The sequence below is a fragment of the Solanum lycopersicum genome, chromosome 7 (genome assembly GCF_036512215.1).
Source record: "Solanum lycopersicum chromosome 7, SLM_r2.1".
Taxonomy (NCBI): domain Eukaryota; kingdom Viridiplantae; phylum Streptophyta; class Magnoliopsida; order Solanales; family Solanaceae; genus Solanum; species Solanum lycopersicum.
The window spans coordinates 61,275,547-61,297,911 of NC_090806.1; the positions used below are offsets into that span (position 1 = coordinate 61,275,547).

Here is a 22,365-nt window from a genome sequence, read left to right on the forward strand (position 1 = left end):
AATACGCTTGCTTGTAGTGTTCAAATTGTTTATAAATTTTTTCGGACTAAACAAGATTTTATATCTTTTCAGCAAAATTTATCCAATTGACAAACTAACATGAGTGGTTTTGAAATTGATGCACAGAGACTAGATTTTGAAATGTTTTTACAATCAGATTAGATACAAATATGCAGCAACAAAGAGAGACAATGAACCAACAGATTCTCACTTAATCACAAGAGAAAAAGAAGAATGTCATCATTATTGAAACCTTAAACCAAATACAATAGAAGAAAATCCACACAGCTCATAGTACTTCTCCTTATGCTTGTGTTTTTACACAACACTATAATATAATTCCAGTGTCTATGGCTCTCCATTCATGTATATTATAATTTAGAAAAGTTCACATATATGAGCGCATTCGCGGCCTCACTAGAGACTGGGCACCATCAACAAAGATGGAGGTTCCTGTCATGTATCTTGAATCATCACTGATTAAATAGATGACAGTGGAAGCCAGATCCTTTTTAGGATCAAGCCATCGATTTAGAGGCGCTGCTTCCTTGGTCAACTTCACTGCTCTCTCCTTACCCACTGACAAAGGAAACTCATCCTCGAGGTGCAAGCCACGCAATATGCCATTCACCCTGATTTGGTACTTCCCCAATTCAATTGCAGATAACTGAGCAAGGTATATAGACATATTATTATCAAATTAAACACACCTTTAGACAAAATAAAATGGTAATATAACGGAGGCAGCATAGCTCCGGATGCTAAAGCAGCTTTAACAATAGAGTTTAAGCTGATTTTTTCCTCATGCAAAGTGAACTTCCCAACAACCCGAAAGAAAAACTGGCAACATGTGCATGTCATGCTTCAAGTGCTCAAGAAATAAGACAGTAAACTTAGAGAAACTAATAGTACCATATTAAACGACATAATACCTCCCAAAATTCACTATTTCTTCCACATAATTGGGTAAATTACCCAGAACCTCAAAGGCATAATGCAAAACAGGATGATATAACATGTCCTGACAAGCAACGATTGCTAATAGGATAAATTAGTAATTAGACGGAAAAGACTGGTGATCGACAGGAGAAACAATGAATCGAATGTTTATGAAGACTGGTAATCTCTTGTACCATATGATTTTATAGGGTATGGTCTAACACAACCTGATCATGCATCCGAAATATACAAGAATATGAACAAGTACTTACCCTAACCAGCTGCTGAATTCCAGCGGCACATGAACCGTAAGCAGCAGCTCCTTGATATATTCCTCTCTCAGCACCAATGATCGAGGTCATAAATACAATGGATCCTCCAGATTTACCGTCTCGCATTCTGTTACCGATACATTTCAACAGGTACCATCCAGCCATAAAATTTATTTTGACAATTTTTTTGAACTCGTCATCAATTAGCTGCAGTGGATCTTGCATTTTCCCTGTTACATTGCATGACAAGCATTAAGAAGCTTATGTCAAACATGCTGCACCTCTAAACGAAGGCCTAATGACGCATCTATAAACTAGCATGTCCATATCACTAGACCAGCAAGCACCAAAAACAATTAATAACATAATGCTAAAAGCAATCATGTTACTAGAAGAAACGAGTTCCTCAGGTGGGCAAATATATGAGATAGGATCAGTAATAAGCTTTTGGACCCACTCAATCTACCATATCTAAGATAAATTTGCTTGTCAACTAGCTTTTTATCAAATACAAAGTAGATTTTGGGAACGAGTCCCTGAGTGCTTTATCTCCCTAAAGATGTATGGGTTGCAGCTTGTGTTTTCTAGACACACATAACAAGTGTTCTTTACACACATCATTAACACTGCCCTTAATTGACAAAGCTTTGTCCACCATAGGTCTGCTAGCATTGAGATATTGAAGAGAAAAAAATTAAGAAGATGGTGGAACTTAAATCAGCAAAGTGAAAGGAGCAGATTAAAACACGTGAAACAATGGATTGCCCAAATATTTCCACATGCCCCATGATAACAGCTATGGACTTTGAGATCTGAAAACCAGTTTATTCTTCATAGGTTGGTTACTTCCAGAGACCAGAACCAAGTTACATCTTCACTTTCTTACAACTTAATGATCTCAAAACATGAATGAAGAACATCATACATTATTTACACCAGCCAGAAGAAACTTGACATTAGAAGTATATTGATCTCAAATCCATGAAAAAGAAATTTCACAAATCATAGATTTTCAAGAGCTATTTAGTATTTACAATTACTTCAACATAATGGATTTTCATTCAATTTATGAAGTTAGTAAACAACAAGCATGCGATCAGAATTTCACAACATGGACACTCCAAGATAGCATTTCCAGAAGAACGCAAACAATAAAGGAGGGTATTTATCAAACACAAACAGGTAATATTCTATAAGAACACAAAATTTTCAAACTACGCAATTTAACAAATGGCAATCTCTGTAGAAAATCAACAAAAATATATAAAACCAAAAGGATCAGCTAAAAATGAATGTGGGATAAGGTCATGATATCTTTTAGGTGTTTTTCCTAATGTACTGCCCATTCCTATATTTTTTATATTCAATTAGTTCACACTTGTACAAATGTTTAATCCGTTATTTCAATCTTTTTTTTTTACATCCTTCTCAATGCAAATCAAATTTCAGAACAGTGTCTGCCATATTTCATCATCTCAATGCAAATTAAATTTCAGAATTAGTGTCTGCCATATTTTATCATCTCAATGCAAGTTAAATTTCAGAATAGTGTCTGCCATATTTTATCATCTCAATGCAAGTTAAATTTCAGAATAGCGTCTGCCATATTTTATCATCTCACAATTAAGGTATACGATGTATAGATATATTCATTTCATGTCGAAAAAGAATTCTATATTTTCATAATGGCTTTCCTGAGATAACTCTAAGTCTTTTTCAAGCTACAATAGATGATTTTGATCGAATTCATAGCATATTAGAATTAGAATGCTCTAACGGGTCACGACCAAAAATAGATTGCACTCAGTTTGATAATGACCCGATGCTTATATTCTCTGACCAAAACCTCCGAATAGACATGAATTGGGTAATTAACCAAGATCAAGATTGTAGGTCAACTACTATTCATAATATAAGGACTATTGTATCAATAAAACTGCTCATATAATTAAGCCCTAATCTGCTATGATTTGCCAAACCTTTTACTATGTCATTAATTGGACAATTAGTTAGCCATTCACATTTCACAGATTCTCGGTTCACCAGATACTGGATGGAACAGACAACAACATACCTAGTGTAGTCGCACAAGTGGGGTCTAGGGAGGGTAGAGAGTACGCAAACCTTATAATTACCTCAGGATGGAACACACAAATACCACTTCTTCGTTTATGAAGACAAATACCAATTTCATTGTCATTTTACATCCTTCTGTATCTAAAGAATAACAATATTTGTTTGGAACAAAGGTTAGGTTGTACCTTCATAAGCATAGCAGTGTACCAAGGCATCCAACTTCCCAAATATCTTCCATGCCTTGTCCACAGCTTCATCAAAAGCAGTTTCTCTATCCTCCGTCATATCCAATCCCACAACTTCTACGGCAACACTACCCTTTAGTGATTGCTTTATATTCTCCGCTACACTCTTCAATTGGCGCTCATTTCCCATCAAAACCAATCTAAGTGGTAGAATCAAAAAAAGGATTATAGAGTTTATGCTATGTCATTTATGCAACAACTGTGCCTATGAATGCGAGTATTAGAGTGCCAATACTATATTCCATCTGACAGACAGTAACCTCTGTGTGTGCGCGCGCGTGCGTATGTGTGTATGAATAGTAGCATGATTTTAATGTATGTTTAAGACAAGTAAAGTACATACTGGCAACCCCTCTGAGCTAAATGGTACGCAATGTTGTTGCAAATTTCATCACCGTTGGAGGTAAGCAACACCTTCTTTCCAGGATTTTCCATTCTCAAGCTAAATTAAGAAGAAGGCACCTGACTCCAAAATAGTAGCTCAGGCAAAGAACAATAACTTCCAAGCTAACAGATTTTCCTGAAAAGCGAAAATACATACAGCCAGGGAAAGATCATTGGATCTTAGATTCTATAAACATGATTACAATTAAACATGTGAGACACGCTGAAGAAAAGGAATTTCATCTTGGGTCATGAAACGTCACGTTAAGTGTGTGATTTGTCTAAGGATATTGGGTGATTTAGTCTTCGAATTGATAAAAAGTCTTTAATTCATTGTATGGGAATAGCTATTGCTGATATGAAAAGACAAAGCTTTATTTATGACCTATTAGACCCATGATTATTGTGATGGAATTACATAAAGACACTATAGTGATCAAATTTTGCAACCGCCAAAAGAAAAAACAGTAAGGTTCCAGAGTGCGACAACCATAGAAAACAACCATCAACACATGTTTTTACAGATGATGCTCACCATAAATTCAAGCAGACACTAAAATCATCCAGTGAATTCCCAGGTCTTGGAATTGTAAACAACAGCTCAAATTGGTAAGCAATCATACACCAACAAATATACTACACCAATCTATTTTTTCAATAAAATTCTCTTCCAATACCACGCCAAAGATACACAACATATACCTAACGATACATATCTTCACCAGTGGGTTTAGTTATGGTTCAGTCACATCAATTCCCAGTAAACCCCTCCCCTTCCAGAAACTCAAAAAGCTACAGCATAAACAAACAAAACACTCATATAAAAAGGACTAGTGTGACTAACTAAAATCCAACCCCTACATAATCATAACCTCCTCCTTAGAAAGCTAACTGAACAACCTACAGCAGTCAGCAAACTAATTTCTTTTCACCTGGTATATTTGGTATTACTTGATAAGAAACCGATTTTTTTTATAAAAAAAATTAGGGACAGGAGAAGGGGGAATTGGAGGGATTACAGTGTGGGAAATCGAATCCTCACCAACCGGGAAGGAGCACAGTTAACCAACAAACAAATTGGGTTCAGATCCTGCTAAAGGTGATTTCTTTCCATCTATCAACCTACTCAGTGAGCAAAATTTGTGCTGGTTGATGATCACAAATACTAAGGCAGTTTAGGTACAAACAAAACATTTAGTAGTCTTGTAGACAGGTATACACACAAAAACACTGACCCATATCACAAAACACCCATCAATTTTCTTTAATCAGAAAACACAAAACACCCATCAACTCAATTCGAACAAAGCAGAATGAAAAAAAGACAATCTTGAATTGAAAGAAAGACAAAAAGATTCAGCCTTTACCAGTTGCTCCACCGATCTATGGACCCTGAAATGAAAATTTTAGAAGTAGCAAGTTTTAGTTTAGATAGTCAAGAAACTACACATTATTTATACAGTAGAGCTTAAAAATCAACAATTGACTGGAAAAAAAAAAGAGTAATTTGATCAGCTCACCAAATTGGACTTTTGGATCAAACCACAAAAAAATAGAATTACTTGACGACAAGATAGACGTCTTTCAGACGTTCGCTGCTCCGAATGTTGTTTCGACCCACCTTCTTTCTTGTATTTGTTTCAATTTGGGAAATTTTATTTTAAACATTTTTCATGTTTATTTAGTCTAAATATTTTTTAAAAATAAACTTGTTTTACATAAATGAGTGAAATGATATTTAAATTAAAATACTGGAAAAAAAAAATTTCTAAAGTAAGAAATCTCCTTTCCGTTCCGTCCAAACAATCAAAGTCATGCATGCACCTTGATCATTTCATTTCTATCTGAATTCATATACTTTTCTCTGTTTCAAAAAAAATATTTTTTAGTTTGTTTAAAAAAAAGTATTTTTAATAATATTTTAACTTTGACTTTCTACGTGATAAATTCGAGATCACAAAATTAAAAGATATTCTAATATATTTGACATAATTAATTTATTTTTTTTAAGAAAATAGTATTTTGCTAAATTATACCGTAGATAAGTAAGTTGTTCTAAAAAAATATTTTTGTTCCAAATATACCCTAGTGGCCTATGAGATCTTTCATGGGATTAATAACGATTTCGCTATCACCTCGATTAAGAATTTAGAATCGAAAAAGTAGATTATCACTTTCAGACTTATTATTTATAATAAGTAACTTATCTAGTTCATTGTCTTCGGACTAATATTAACACTCTCAACTTTTATTTTGACCATCCTACCCCCTTGTCACTTATATATAATCCTCTACTTTCCACCTCATTCACTCTACACAAATTTTTGCTAAGAATAAATTATGTAATTATATTTTTTCTTACTAATTAAATATTAAAATTAAAAATTAAAAATATATTTATTTTATACAAAAAGAAAAATATTTCTAACGAAACAAACACATTCAAGTAAATTAGTTGATTTTTTGTCTAGTAGTTGGTTGTTAAGTCGCCCTAAAATTAAAATAATACAAGTCAAACTAATAAATGGTGCAATATAGTGGACCACTTATAGTAGACTAGTACGAGTATTCCAGGACCATCCATTTCAAACTCTTTACTTAAAAAATTATCTCGCCTTTGGTACGCGGGATAAGATACATAATATTATTTTATTAATAAAAATATTTTATGAAATTAATGATTTAAAGAAAGAGATTGGACAAAAAGTTTTGATTTTTCAGAATTAATTAATATCTTTAATTAAACGTAAGATAAAATAATTTTGCGTTTTATTGTGAGACTATTGTTTCTAAGGAGTTGTTTGGTTGTTTATTTGGAGATAAGTTATGCAGATATTAAATTATGTAGAAATAATTCATGTTAAGTACTTAGTTGATTTATGTAGTAAGTTATTCAAATATAAAAATAAAATGGTGTTTTTTTTGTAATTTAAGATATCGCATAACTAATACATATGTAAATTATGAGAAAATTTATGAATTTAAATATTAATTTGGAGATGAATTATGCAGAATTTGTTATGCCAAAATTAATAATGTTGAGATTAAAATGAGAGAATTATTTTTTTGTTTTGATATTTAGTTTGATTATAGTACAAAATTGATATAGAGAGTATAATGTAAGATATTTATTTACTTTTTAGTTTAAAAAATATATTCACTATTATGAAGTTTGTCATTTTAATATTCTAATCCACGCATTATAAATATATCTAGATTTCACATTCTATGCGTATAAATAAAATATATAGATTTTCACTAATTTACATAAGTATTGTATAAGAACAAAAAGAAAATGCTAAACAAACATCCAATTTTCTACAATTTAGTAAAAAAAATCAATAAAACGACATTTTTCTTTTTTTTTACTTTATAGTTTGAAATAATTTTTCATTTAGAACTGAAGATTTAAATTGTTATCATCCATTTGTCCATTTCTGTTTGGTTATTTTTAATTTGGAACACATTTATTTTATCTGTATTAATTGATAAATTAAAAAATCAATTTATTGTTCTATTTTTTTTTCAAAACATTAGCTTCTCTGAATAATTGAGAATATAATATGCAAAAATTATTTATCAAAAATAATAAATAAAAAGGGACAAACAAAATATCCAAATTGGAGGAGTAAAAAGTCGAGTAAGATTTTGTTGACTTTGCTAAGCCGGACTTTATAAAATCAGATTTAGTCCTCTGATGTGTGAATTTTTGTGTTGTAAAAATTAAATTTATGTACTTTTATACAAAAGTCTTAAATCGATTAATGATTTTAGGTCAATTTCTTATAGAAATTCCTCAAAGATTGATTGAGGAAAGTTGATTTCGATAATGACTTTTATCTTCTTTTGTTTAGTGGTAAATGAAATTAAATAGTGATAATTTTCATTTGGAACAAGGTTAAAATATACGTGAGACATTGATTTCTTTTTGTAGGAATTAGTTTTCTCTTTTTATTAAATAAGATAATAGGTTAATAAGAAGAGTATTTAGATAATTTAATTTTTTATTTATATTTTTATTTCTAATATAAAATATAAATATAAATAGATCGTGGGATACATAAACGACCTTATAAGCTAGTCTAGTATTTCACTTGAACACTTTAATCATATACATTTTCCCACTGTTTTATGTCGTTATGCTGAGTGTTTTAGAATGATATGTTATGATTTAGTTTGATTTCACAAAGATGGATTAACTGTGATTATTTAGGGACAACTTTCATATATAGCAAATACATAATTTGTATTCGTATGTTATAGCAAAGTTTGCATAATTGTGATCTATAGCAAATATAAATATGTATAATTCGTTATACATATGTAAATAAAACCAATTGTATAATTCGTTATACATATACAAAAGAAAACAGTTGTAGACAAATCAATTGTATAATTTGTGTATGTATAAAACAAGAAAGAGAGAGAAATAAAAGAAAATTGGGCAGAGGAATATTTTTATTGTATAAGTATAAGCGTATAGGACGAAGATATGAGGTTGCTTTCATGTTACATTATTTTTATTGTATAACATCAAATTTATTTATTAATTTATTTTTATTTTCATTTGATGTCTAGTTCCGTATCTGATTCAAATTTAAAACTTATGATTTAAAATAAATGAGTACTTATCACTTTCACCACAACTATATCAATAACATTCAATTCAATTTCACTTAATTACTATGACCCACAAATAAGATTAAAACCTCAAAATTTTCAATAATATGTTGAAATGAAGAGGTACCACATCCTTATTTTTTAATTACTCACAATATTTATTCTAATTTTTTTTTATCATGATAAATACTTTACTATTTGAGTCTGGATAGTAGTCATCCACTATACAATATTTCTAAAATTCACTAAAATATAGGAGTTCAAATAGGAAAAATGTCCTAGCATAGGGATATTAATTAGTTTCACTCTCTTTCCCTTTAACATGTGTTAACTTCTTGAAATCAAAGTGTCATGTCAATTTAGCTAAGGGATTCAGTAAAAATTATACGCTCTTCGTCTAATAATAGTTATAACTATTATAAAGAAAGCTCAGATATATATTATAATAATAAGAAAAGGACAAAATATAAGATAGAGGAGAGAAATTTTCTTATTCAAGTGTGTCTTTCAAATGGTTAGTGATTCTCTATTTATAGTGTTGAGATATCACTCCAAAAGTCATCTAATTAATAGATACGTAGTTATTTTGGAAGTTTTTATCACCTTGGAAGCACCTATACATGAATCCAATTAATAGTGAATAAATCTAACAGATAATCTTCATATACTATACAATGGATTTATAATAATAACTATATAATATTGAAATGTTTAATAATATTTGTCCACTTTTAAAATCAATGAATAATTTATACTTAATTTTTTTTAATTTACCTCTATCATGTAATTTTTTTACTACATTTTCAAGATGTTGTTCTTTTTACTCACTCCATTCAATTTTACTTTTCACATTTTGACTTGACGCACTCATTAAGGAAATAATTATTGACATGTGTATTTTACCAAACTATTCCTATTGAATGATGTCTTGAAAAATGATTCGAAAAATAATATTTAATACTGAGTGTAAAACATGAAAAACAAATGACTTAAATCATCGACGACCCCTTAAAGTTGTCCGCATAATTCACTTAGACATCTCAACTAAGACTAGTACATGTTGAACACTTTTACCTATTCAAAATTATTCCTATTGGAGAGTGTGTGATACACTTGCCATGAAGAGTGTGTGATACACTTGCCCTGACATGACAAAACAACTAATTAAAAAATGACACGTGACACTGGAACCCCAAAATTATAAAAAAATTAAATTTTATTAGAATTATTTCAAACGCATTTTATATCTACTTTTTTAAAAAAAAAATAATAAGGAAAATATCAACCTATTCTAAGAATCTCACCCCCACCCCAACCCTCTTTTATCTTCAACTTCCTCTCAAAACATATTCTTTCTTAAATCATAAAACCTCCCCTTTCAACTTCATCTTTTTTTCGAAACACATTCTTTCTCAAATAACAAAATCTAATTTCTTTTTTAAATAACTTGAAGATAAACTTTTTTTAAAAAGATATATTTTCATATTAAGGGTAAAGAACAAATAAAATTTTCCGGTGATTATTCATTTCTACATCGATAAAAAAAATTAATAGCTCAAAAAATTTATTCTTTCAAATTTTGGAATCAGTTTTGATAAATTTAATGGATTTATATTTGAATTTGAGTAAAATTATTTGTTCAAAAATTGTGATAAAAATATTAATTAACTTTTTTTATACTATAAATCATTTATCTTCTTTTTTCTTCTTCTTCATATTTGTTCCATTATGTTTATGAAACTTGCAACAAATCACACAAAAGAAAGTTTTTCTTTCAAAACTGAATCGTATGATTTCTTCATAGTTGATTTTCATTTATCTTCAGATTTGGAAAATGAAGAAGAAAGAAAGAATGTTGGAGCTAAAACGGAGAAAGATTTGCAAAATAAATTTTGAAGAAGATGAGCAGTGGAGGAGGGGTACTCTTCGAAAAAACTGCAAATGAAAGAAGAAAAATATTTTTAACTTAATAATAGTGTCAAGTGTCAATAAAAGGAAAAAAATGTAAAAATAAAAATACACTATTTTGAACCTTTTCACGCGCTTCAGGAAAGTGTAGAGCACATTTTTTGTCATATCAGTGTTTTGTGTTTAATAAGTACATGTTTTGAATAATTTAGGTGTTCAATAGGTACAAATCCTAGTTAAGGTGTCTAAATGAATTACGCGGATAACTTTAAGAGGTTGTCGATGACTTATATTAAAAAAAATTATTGTCTTTACTTGATATGTTGAAAGTGACAAGTAAAAATGAAAATCTATTTTAGGAATAAACAACGAGAAAAAGAAAATGAGGAAATATATTCAAAGGGTGATATTTTAAGATAACCTTTTAGTTATAGTCTTTTATGAAGTAAGTAAATTATAGACAAATATTATTAAGTAGATGAAGTCTTAAGGTATTTATCCGACAAAAAGATAATATTACTCTATATAATCATAGAACTTTAATAATTCAAATTTATATTTTTCTTAAATCTATCCAGCTAATGTTTGATGTCTTCTTTGCTATCAGTAATAATATGAATATCGTGATAGTGTAAATTGTGAAACACAAACTACGATATAATAGATAATTAAACAAAGAGTAATGCTAAAATATCCTATCAAAGTTTAAGAAAAGATTTATTTATATTCAGTGGCGTAACCAGGAATTTCATTAAGGATATTCAAATTTTTAGTAGTATTTTTTTAAAAAAAAAATGACAATTTAAATTACCAAAATAAATAATTAAGTTAAGCAATATTTAATTAAATATAATAATATTTTTAATAGAACTACAAGTGTATAATTCAAAACTAACATAAAGAAAATAAACTACTATTGAAAACATAATTCAAAAATATTTTTACAATTGTACTCGACGAGGTTTCATATGCTGAAATGTTTTTATAATAGACTTGTTAGAAATAGTACGAAATATTTTTTTTCTACATAAGGCACTATACAACCGTCTAAAAACTCATCACCCATTCGGTTTCGCAAGTCATTTTTAATATATTTCATTACCAAGAAAGCTCTTTCGACGGTTGCAGTAACAACTGACAAAAACAAAACAAATTTCACTAAGCAAAATATAAATGGATAAGTTAAGTTTTTCTTTGTCTCTATCAATTTTCTTGAAAGTTCACAAAGTCCACCTAAATCAGAGAATCTTTTATCAGTATCGCGTACATCGATAATGTAATTGGCAAGCTGATTTTGAAGGACGCCCATACTAAATTGATCAAAGTCATCAGGATATAGTTCAGTCATTCTCATTGTTTTTCCGATGTCAAAACTAGAAAATGAATTAACTGGATTCAAGCAAGCTACTCCATGAAACAAATCACTTGTCACCTCAGTGAAATGATCATTAAATTCTTGGAGTTGACAATCAATGATTTTATAAAATACTTCCAAACGAAAATGATGTAAAATAGTATGATCAACAATTTTACGTCGTGATCTTTCAGAGTTAGCATAGGGCTCATCAAAATCGGATATCAAGATGCCATGTTTGATACAAGACAAAGATATTTTATTGATAAGTGGCTCTCATTGATCATCTCTTAGTTTTTGAAGCCTTTTCTTGGCTACTTCAACAAGTATCATGGCGTTTTCATCAAATGTAACATGAAGCCTTTTCTTGGCTACTTCAACAAGTATCATCGCACAATCATCCTTGCTTGATTGTGAACGCTATTTGATTCACCAACATGTTCTTCAAACTTTTTTTTTTTTATGCCAATTGTTAAATCTTGTTTTTGAAAATACTTCACCTCCACCTTGATAAATATTATTTCCTTTAAATAAATAACAAGGTTAACAATATATTGCATCTGCACTCTCACTACTCTAATTAGTCATACGCTTGATACGAGTCAGGGTTAAAACGACGCATTGCTTTAGCAATATATGATTAATGGTATTCTGTAATATTTGGTCGACAAGGACCAAGTTTAAGGTATGCCCTTCTTATTTCATCATGGAGATTTGTATCATGATTTAAAATTGAAGTTCTTTTTGCTGGATCAATTTCTAGAATATATAAATCAATGTTTTGTTTTTTTAGAAGAATGTGACAACATCTCTAATTGATCTATCGTTGTTTCTTTATTTGATTTACTTAGAGAAGTCAAACTTCTTTTTGGTACTTTATAATAATAATTTCTCTTTTTCATTGAAACTTGAAACTAAAATATTATGTTGATATTTTGTTATAAAATAAAAGAACGAGAAGAAAAAAAAGAGAGAGAATTATTGAGATTCTATTTAAAAATATGGTGATTTAATTTGGGTAATTGCGTCTCATATTTATACAGAAAGAAAACCTTGTTCCAATAGAATTTTTTATTTTTTTAAAAGAGAAAATCTTATTCTACAAGAAAATGTATTAAAATTTAAGAAAATAATTCAATTTTAATTGAAAAAAATCCTCAAAGAAAAAATATTAAATTTTAGGACATTTTATTCCATAGTGAAAAGATATTAAAATTTAATGAAATGATTCAATTTTAATTGGAAAAAAATAATTTATGTTAGAGGGGATTTAACCTTGGTATCTGGAGGGGTTCATGACACAATGAACCAACACACTACTAAATGTTTATGCTAAAATTAAGCATATTTTTTTTAATTAATTAAATTCAAGAAGTCAAAAGTAATTTAAGAAAAATGATACACCCTGCGAGAATTAAACCTGGGCAAAGTGTAGAAATGCAACAGCTATTGCCAACTCCACTACGTCTCACTTAGTCAATTTAGGGGGTCCAACTTTTATATATATCAATATTAAATCAAAATTGTACGTATATATATAACATTTTTTTTCGATGAAGGGTGTCTAATTGGAGACCCTGGAGCCTACGTGACACCGCCCATGTTTATATTATTCGTTAAAAGTTTAGTTATATATGGATTTTTGTTTGAGAAAAGACATGTCATTATTTGTTATGAAAATTTGTAAATCATTTTTATAAGTGGTCAATTATGATTTGATTTCGTCATTAATTAATTTTTAATAATATGGCTCAAATTGCCACTGAACTTCGAGACATGAATGACATAAATAAGCTAAACTTTTAACCGTTGATATATACAAGACTTTTTTTATAAGTTCAATGGCATATGTGAATTTTTTTTGAATAAAAATGAAGTTATTTATATTTGAAATTAATATAACATTTACTGTAAGTTATACAAAACTCTATTTATTATTTTTATAAAAATAAAAAAAAACAAATACTCTAGATATATAACTAATATATAAATAACTAATGTTTGCATACGATATAATGAATATATAAATTTACTCATTCTTAATTTCTATCTCACGAACATAATTCTAACCAATTAGCAAACAAAACCTTTATTAAACACCACTCATCTTCTTGCCCAGAAATTTTTTTGAAATCTGAGAATAACCCTAAAATCTTTTACAGTCCAAAACCTCACAAAAAAGCCATTGGGGGCCCTTTTGGGCTTTGGCTACTGAGGTTTGATGCCATTGCATTTGCACCTACGGAGTCTCCCCTTTCCCTATATTCTCCTCTCTTCCACCATTTTTTGTTGTGGTCTCCTCATGACCACGTTCACTCATGACTCAACACATCAACACTTCTCCATTTTCTTCTGATCAATCCGACACCATCTTCATGAACTCTTCACACTGTTATCCTCACATTCACTGCTCGAAATGGTAAAGCCCCTCAAACCCATATTACTCTATTCCTTAAATCCGCATCGAAGGAGCAGATTCAGGGGTTATACTTATCTGGGTCGTCTTCAATTTTCATCAAAACCCGATCTTTTTGATCAATCTGAGTCCATACAAACAGAAGAAAGTAAGAGGCTTTTGTTTATTGTTTCTAAGGTATCGGATATTTTGTCTAATCCACGGCTGCAATGGCAGACAAATGGAGAGCTTCAGTCATTGAGCTCCATATTAAGACCCCCACACGTCGCAAAAATCGTTGAGATACATGAAAATACTGAAGTAGCTTTGCAGTTTTTTTACTGGGTTTCTAAGAGGCATTTTTACAAACATGATAGGAACTGCTATGTTTCCATGTTGAATAGGCTTGTTTTTGATAAGAAGTTTGCTCCTGCTGATCATGTGAGGATCTTGATGATCAAAGGTTGTAGAAATCAGGAGGAAATGAAATGGGTTATTGAGTATTTAAGTGAACTTAGCAGAAAAGGTCTTGGGTATACTTTGTATAGCTTTAATACTTTGTTGATTCAATTGGGTAAGTTTGCGATGGTTGAGGCAGCTAAGAGTGCTTATCAAGAAATCATGAGCAGTGGAATGGTGCCGAGTTTACTAACTTTTAACACTATGATAAACATATTGTGCAAGAAAGGGAGAGTTGAAGAGGCCAAGATGATAATGAGTCATATTTATCAGCGGGAATTGAGTCCCGATGTGTTTACATATACATCTCTGATTCTGGGGCATTGTAGGAACAGGGACATGGATGCAGCATTTGTGGTATTTGATCGGATGGTTCAGGATGGAATAGATCCGAATGCAGCAACTTATACTACTCTTATAAATGGACTCTGTTCGGAGGGGAGAGTCGATGAGGCTATGGATATGCTTGACGAGATGATTGAGAAAGGTATTGAACCCACTGTGTATACATACACAGTTCCAGTTAGTTCCTTGTGTGCAGTTGGACGTGAGAAAGAGGCTGTTGATCTTGTAGTGAACATGAGAAAGAGGGGATGTGAACCAAATGTCCAGACATATACAGCTCTAATTAGTGGACTGTCTCAATCTGGATTCCTTGAAGTGGCAATTGGATTGTATAACGACATGTTGAGAAAAGGTTTGCTCCCAACTATGGTTACATTCAATATATTGATAACTGAATTGTGTAGAGCAAAATATATAGACAGAGCTTTTAATATTTTCCGTTGGATTGAAGCACATGGATACAAACCCAACACTATAACTTGCAATGCACTGATCCATGGATTATGCTTGGTTGGGAATATTGAAAGGGCAATGGTTTTACTAAGTGAAATGCTAAAGGTGGGTCCGGCTCCAACAGTGATTACTTATAATACCCTCATTAATGGCTACCTTAAACGGGGCTTTCTTGACAATGCTATGAGACTGCTGGATTTGATGAAGAATAATGGATGTAAAGCTGATGAATGGACTTATGCCGAACTTATTTCTGGTTTCTGCAAGAGGGGCAAGCTTGATTTAGCTTCAGCTCTCTTCCAGGAAATGATAAAGAATGGTTTAAGTCCAAACAAGGTAAACTATACAGCTCTAATTGATGGTTTGTCGAAGGAAGAGAAAGTAGATGATGCACTTGCATTACTTAAAAGGATGGAAGAGAGTGGTTGCAGTCCAGGCATTGAAACTTACAATGCTATCATAAATGGTTTGTCCAAAAAAAACAGGCTTTTGGAAGTAAAAAGACTATGTAATAAGCTGGCAGAAAGTGAACTGCTCCCAAATGTAATCACCTACTCAACTTTGATTAATGGTCTTTGTAGGAATGGTGAAACTCATGTTGCATTTGAGATTTTGCATGATATGGAGAGAAGAAATTGCATGCCGAACCTGTACACTTACAGTTCGCTAATCTATGGCTTATGTCTTGAAGGTCAGGCTGATAAAGCAGAGAGCTTACTCGGGGAAATGGAGAAAAAAGGATTAGCTCCTGATTATGTGACTTATACTTCACTAATTGATGGTTTTGTAGCATTGGATAGACTAGATCATGCGCTTTTACTTCTTTGCCAGATGGTTGATAAGGGTTGTCAACCAAATTATAGAACCTTTAGTGTATTGTTGAAAGGATTGCAAAAGGAACATGAATTGATTTCAGGGAAGGTCTCCATCAAGCGTGAAACAGTGTATAGTAGCACAGCTATCAAGAAGGATGTTAGTATTGAACTGTTACGTACTCTACTAAATAGAATGTCGGAAGTTGGTTTTGAGCCGAATGAAGGCGCATATTGCACTTTAATTCTTGGTCTGTATAGAGAAGGTAAAACTTATGAGGCAGACCAGTTGATTGAACATATGAGAGAGAAAGGCTTCAGTCCTACTAGTGCAGCATATTGCTCTCTTTTAGTTTCTTATTGCAACAATTTAAAAGTGGATGCCGCTTTGGAAATATTTGATTCATTGATTCAACAAGGTTTTCAACCTCCTTTGTCAATTTATCAATCACTCATTTGTGCTCTCTGTAGAAGTAGCCGACTAAAAGAAGTTGAAGTGCTATTTGAAAACATGCTTGAGAAAAAATGGAACAATGATGAGATTGTTTGGACCATCCTGATTGATGGTTTACTTAAGGAGAGAGAATCCGAATTGTGCATGAAGCTTCTTCATGTCATGGAATCCAAGAGCTGCAATATTAGTTTCCAGACATATGTCATCTTGGCAAGAAAATTGTCCAAACTAGATGGTTAATTAATACGAGTCAAATGATTTCATGAGAATTGATCTACAGCCCCAGAAAGCAGAAATAAGTGAGTTGATTTCTAATCTTACAATAGCCTCTCATCTATGGTTTCTTCAACTACTGTCACTGAAGCTCGATTGAAGAGGAAGCTAAGCTGAAAAAAATCTTCTGTTTCAGAAGCAGCTGCGTGATTGCTGGTAAGCTGAGTTGTTGCTGAGCTTCATGATGAAGGAACTGACCTTTTGCAGGTCAAGTGCACAAGGTGAGTGAGATTGCCTTTAAAACCCTTGTTTTCATTTTTTTCTCAAGTTTTCGTAGTAGCAAGAAATTAAGTTCCTTCTTCTTTTAGAATTTTTGAGACTTGGTCATCAAGCATAAAAACAAGAGAAAGGATAGTTCATTTAGAATTGATTGCTTAAAAGATTACCAAAGTTTCCCTGATAATAAACAATAGCAGCAGTCTGTTCGTCATGTATCCTGACATATTAGTATTTTCATATTAACTTCTTCATACAAATAATATGAATAGGCAGTTCTCTTTTGTACTTTTTGCTTTGGGGTTCACCGTTCATATGGATTTCCTCCCCACCCCACCACAATCATGCTTCTTAATGAAGTTTAAGTGAAGCATGTCATAACAATAGGATAATTAGTGTATTTCATGCTCAGTGTAGTGGTAAAAGCTGAAGAAGAAACGTGTTCTTCCTTGATCTATAGAACCCTAATTATATCTGCTGGCTTATCTTTCTCTGGAATTAATTAGTGTATTTCATGCTCAGTGTAGTGGTTAAAGCTGAAGAAGAAACGTGTTCTTCCTTGATCTATAGAACCCTAACAAACATATTCCTTCTATTTGGTACCATTAGAGAAACTGAGAAAACCTTGGTAACATAATAAAAAGAGGGACATCTTTATTTACTTTTTTTTTAAAAATGGAAGAAAACTAAGGAAAGCTGAGCCACTAGCAAATTTACTCCATGACTTACTTGAGGTACTATGCACAAACAGAGAATTTCATCGAGGTTAGAGGTCTTGGAAGTGAGAAGAACAGAACAAAGGATTTTCACAGTTTTCTCTCTCTCATACGTTACTGTGAAGGATGAGACAGTGTCTTCTTGTACTCCTCCGTATGATACCAAGGATGGGTAAATGGGTATGCTTAAATATACGAGTGGTCCAACTTTTCAAAAGCTACACTCTCGCAGGGCGTGTACCCCAATGTCGTCACCCCACATACAATCTTTTCGAACTTTAGGGAGGTGAGCTATTTGTATTACAAAAGCATAGTCACTAGCCAATTTTTTACGGTCTCTAGTTTTCTTTGTTGACAGTGTTCGAGAACGTAGATATCTGTCAAAAGATAGCTTTTTTCGAAAGAATTGTCTCAAAAATTATTTCAAATGTGGAGTCACCTTTATTCGTTGATTTGGATAAACCTTGCGAGAGAAAGACTTGCAACCGGAAAGAGAAAGTGACTTTTTGCAACAAGTAATTGAAACATCTTGATGTGGAAAAGAACGCACAGATACGAGGAATATGGTGGATGATTGTTAAAAGGATCGAGAAATTAAAATTTTTGTCAATAAATATCTAATGTAGATATGAATGTCGAGGAAAGATGAGCAAAGTCAAAAAAGGAACTTGTTGTGAGGTGAGAATGCAATTACTTTAGTTGACAAATACTCCCTCACAACAGATTCTTTTTTTGAGTTTGCTCATCCTTCCTCGACATCCATATCTTCATTGGATGTGTATTGATAAAATTTTAATTTTCTTGATCCTTCTAACAATCACCCACCATATTTCTCATGTCTACACCTTCTTTTCCACATCAAGATGTTTCGATTATTGTTGCGAAAAATCACTTTGTCTTTCGGTTTGCAAGCCTTTCTCTGGGCAAGGCTTTAGAAAAATCCTAGTCAACCAAGAAAGGTGAATCCACAATTGAACCAACTTTTGAGATGACTCTTTCGAACAAGTTGTCTTTTAACAGTGATCTACATTCTCAAACTCTGTCAACAAAGAAAAACTAGAGACCGTGAAAAATTGGCTGGTGACTATGCTTCTGTAATACAAATAGCTCACTTCCCTGCAGTTTGAAAAGATTGTATGTGGGGTGACGACATTGGGGTACACGCCCCTGATAGCTGCGAGAGTGTAACTTTTGAAAAGTTGGACCACTCGTATATTTACACATACCCTCACCCTTCAAAACTTCTACTAGCCTAATTCTCAAAAAAAAATAAAATTTTACCAGCCTAAAATTGAAGTCAGAAATCAAGTTGACCCTAACAAACATATTCCTTCTGTTTGGTACCATTAGAGAAACTGAGAAAACCTTGGTAACATAATAAAAATAGGGACATCTTTGTTTACTTTTTTTTTAAAATGGAAGAAAACTAAGGAAAGCTGAGCCACTAGCAAATTTACTCCATGACTTACTTGAGGTACTATGCACAAACAGAGAATTTCACCGAGGTTAGAGGTCTTGGAAGTGAGAAGAACAGAACAAAGGATTTTCACAGTTTTCTCTCTCTCTCTCGTAGATTACTGTGAAGATGAGACAGGACCTTTCTGTACTCCTCAGTATGGTACCAAGGATGCAAATAAAACTTTTTTTTCTTCATCTGGTTGGAATATTGGGGGGGTCATCTTTACTACCGAGAATCTGAAGAAGAGGAATATCACTCATTTCGATTGGTGTTATATGGTAGTGGAAAGATGTGATCCACTTGTTGTTTCTCTGTCAGTTTCAACAACAATTGCTGGTCGAATGGAACCTGTTTGGTACTGAATAGGTAATGTCGGCAATTGTTAAAGACTTGTTTTAACATCAGGCAGTTAGAAGAATTAGAGCTTGGACTCCCCGATTCGGAGCCTGTTTGGTATTAAATAGGTAAAGTCAGCAATTGAAAGGCATGTTTTTAAGTCGGCCAACTAGAAGGAAGAGAAGAGAAAAACCTTGGGAAGTTCCTTATCTGTGCTCATGACATTTGGAGAGAAAAATCAGATTTTTGAAGAGATTGAAAGTTTGTTTTTAGATATCTGAGGATCACTTTTGTTGTTTCATAGAAGTTTGGAGTACCTTGGCGGACATTGTTTATTGTTAGATGATTGGATACTCCTTGTAGGAAGTCTTTTTCTCTCTCTTACGTACTCTGCTTTTCAGTACCGACGGTCTACTGGAAACAACCTCTCGACCACACAAAGGTAGGTAAGGTTTCCGTACATCCCACCCTCCAACTCATTTGTGGGATGATACTGGGTATGTTATTGTTGTACTTTACTTTTCCATACCACTTTTGTGTATAGGGTTTTCACATTTACATAAATAAAACTTGATTTACTTAGAATTTATAGATTTCCACTGGAAAATTAGTTTTACTGCCGGAAGTGCTAGTGTGGGACAATCTACTTTGACTCGTTTTTATGATTTACACACTTCTTATCATTTCTACTCCTCTACTAGTGTCCAGTATTAGTAATTCATCAACCTACTTGTATTATCCATGAAGTGCCTAGAAAACTCAAAATGAAGCGCCTATATATTCAGTGTAAAGCCGTAGAGGTAAAAGAAGGAGAAGAAGGAATGAGAAGAATTTGATAATCTGAATAGCTGGAGCACAACTTGCACATGGCAAAATTTTGTAGTCTTGCTCTTTTCTTCTCTGAAGCCTTTTGTTCTAGTTATCTTGTTTTCTTTTTCCATTTCTCTCCTGGTGCTTCAAAGTTCCTCTTGCCTTGATGAGAAGAAATTGATGTTTTTGGTTTTAGGGGATGTGAAGGGGAAGGAGATGGAAAGTTGTTGGCTAGGAGGAATGATTAAAATCCCTTATACATTCTCTTGCCTGTCTATCTAAATTCTTATTCTGTATATTGCCCAATTAAAATGGAAACTAACGTGAAGATTAAGGAAAGAAACTAGGTAACTTTCTACATATAGACATCTAGGGACCTCTTAACATTTCTTAAGGGTGCCCCTGTGTGCTCTTAACTGATCCAAAAACTTGTAGCCGTGTTCATGAATGAAATTGGGGAAAGGAAAAAGAAGTGTCAAGGTAAAACATGAAAATGAATGATTTTTTCAAATTTGCACCGTCTATTTGCTATGTTGCTCAGACTCTCCAAAAATGATGCTGCACTCCTGTCGGATACTTGAAAAATGTACTACTTTTTTATATATTAAGAAGTAGGGAGATCAAATACTCTCCTCAGTGCATTGATATCTTTTAGTTTTAGGATGGAAATTAATCTGGGTATACTTTGTTGTTTTGCAGGATACGTCTTGATAGTTGTCAATTCTCACCTGCTGATTACAATGTCCAGCAAAGTAGGAATCAGACCTAAAGGTACTGACTAGAGCAGCCATATTGATTTTTCAACACATACACCCCGGCCAAAAGGTTTCATTTCCCCCCCTCTTGTTTTTCTTCTCTAACACAAGATTCATTTTATTAAACTAGAGTGCAGTCGATTTTTGGAAATAGCATGTAGGTGTAACAGATCAGTTTATGTACATAGATCTCGCTTGGCCTGTGAGTTGAATACTTTAGAAATACATGGCAATTGATTTAGAGTTGAGAGGATGTTGTAGTATTTGTATTGTTCAGTCATAATTGCAGATAATAAAGGTATCTTCACACAACTTTTTTGGTTCTCTTTGTGCTGTGTTCAATTTAATTTATTCGATAACGTAATGATGCTGTTTGGATCAATTTGCATACGGAATAACTTATGATCACTTCGGGTTACATTCAGTGTATTCATTCAGCAATTAAGAGATGCCAAATTTTGAGATAATGTAAACAGAGTGAACGAATGGCCTTATAGAAACCGTCTCTACCACCATCACAAGGTAGGGGTAAGGTCGCGGTACACACCGCCCTCCCAGACCCCACTTTGTAGTGTTACATGAGTGAGTCAATGAGAGCCAAAAAGAAAAAAAAAGTGGCGTTCCTGTAACTTTCTTCAATAGTACCAACAGAACGGGGTCTCAAAAAGAGATCCAAATCATGCATCCCAATCTTGTCTTATATTCAAATGTACTGTACTTGTAGCTCATAATGCCATGAGACATGACTAATATATTGTCTCTAATGAATGAGATTTTTGTGAATTTTATACTTTAGTATTTGGAGGCATGTCAATTTTCAATGACATATCCATCAGTCCTTTAACTTTATTTAATACTGCTGTATGCATCAAGAGAGAAGAGTATCTTATTATATAGAAAAAACCAGGAAGATGAAGGCAAAAATATTGATTTAAAAAAAAGTATCTTATTGTGTATGCAACGACAACCATATTTTACCTTTTATTTTAAAGTAAATATAAATATAAACATAGTAGTTAGCAAGAGTAGGAAAAGATCAACTGAACAATATTGAGACTCTTGATGTGTGGTATTTTCTATGATT

General features: G+C 32.3%; 2 protein-coding genes across 7 annotated transcripts; one reads left to right on the forward strand and one right to left on the reverse strand.

Annotated features, from left to right (window-relative positions):
* Window positions 1-192: 192 nt before the first annotated feature.
* On the reverse strand, window positions 193-5,989 carry LOC101255117 (uncharacterized). Of its 4 annotated transcripts, none has more exons than XM_004243507.4 (6): window positions 5,437-5,989; window positions 5,284-5,308; window positions 3,876-4,052; window positions 3,473-3,672; window positions 1,212-1,441; window positions 193-667 (listed from the first exon to the last, which is right to left on the reverse strand). In XM_004243507.4, exons 3-6 carry the CDS (start codon window positions 3,965-3,967, stop codon window positions 389-391), a joined length of 801 nt encoding a protein of 266 aa, XP_004243555.1. In that variant the 5' UTR covers window positions 3,968-4,052; window positions 5,284-5,308; window positions 5,437-5,989; the 3' UTR covers window positions 193-388. The 4 variants fall into 4 exon arrangements, with proteins under 4 accessions (XP_004243555.1, XP_069143116.1, XP_010323885.1 ...); XM_069287015.1 differs by having other exon boundaries at window positions 3,876-3,994; window positions 5,437-5,627; XM_010325583.3 differs by lacking the exon at window positions 5,437-5,989 and having other exon boundaries at window positions 5,284-5,434.
* A 7,821-nt stretch (window positions 5,990-13,810) lies between these two features.
* LOC101254506 (pentatricopeptide repeat-containing protein At5g65560-like) lies at window positions 13,811-21,593 on the forward strand. Of its 3 annotated transcripts, none has more exons than XM_010325582.4 (3): window positions 13,816-17,015; window positions 17,126-17,210; window positions 21,226-21,593. In XM_010325582.4, the coding sequence occupies exon 1, from the start codon at window positions 14,215-14,217 to the stop codon at window positions 16,954-16,956; it is 2,742 nt and encodes a 913-aa protein (XP_010323884.1). In that variant the 5' UTR covers window positions 13,816-14,214; the 3' UTR covers window positions 16,957-17,015; window positions 17,126-17,210; window positions 21,226-21,593. The 3 variants fall into 3 exon arrangements, with proteins under 3 accessions (XP_069143118.1, XP_010323884.1, XP_069143119.1); XM_069287018.1 differs by having other exon boundaries at window positions 13,858-17,015; window positions 17,132-17,210; XM_069287017.1 differs by having other exon boundaries at window positions 13,811-17,210.
* Window positions 21,594-22,365: the final 772 nt, after the last annotated feature.

Excerpts from the sequence above, each read along its gene's own strand:
- LOC101255117 (XM_004243507.4), bottom strand. The coding sequence starts at position 3,967 with ATGGAAAATCCTGGAAAGAAGGTGTTGCTTACCTCCAACGGTGATGAA. Across the intron at positions 3,673-3,875 it reads TTAGCTCAGAGGGGTTGCCA|ATTGGTTTTGATGGGAAATG; the intron begins GTATGTACTTTA and ends TCTACCACTTAG. Across the intron at positions 1,442-3,472 it reads ACACTGCTATGCTTATGAAG|GGAAAATGCAAGATCCACTG; the intron begins GTACAACCTAAC and ends GCAATGTAACAG.
- LOC101254506 (XM_069287017.1), top strand. The coding sequence starts at position 14,215 with ATGGTAAAGCCCCTCAAACCCATATTACTCTATTCCTTAAATCCGCAT.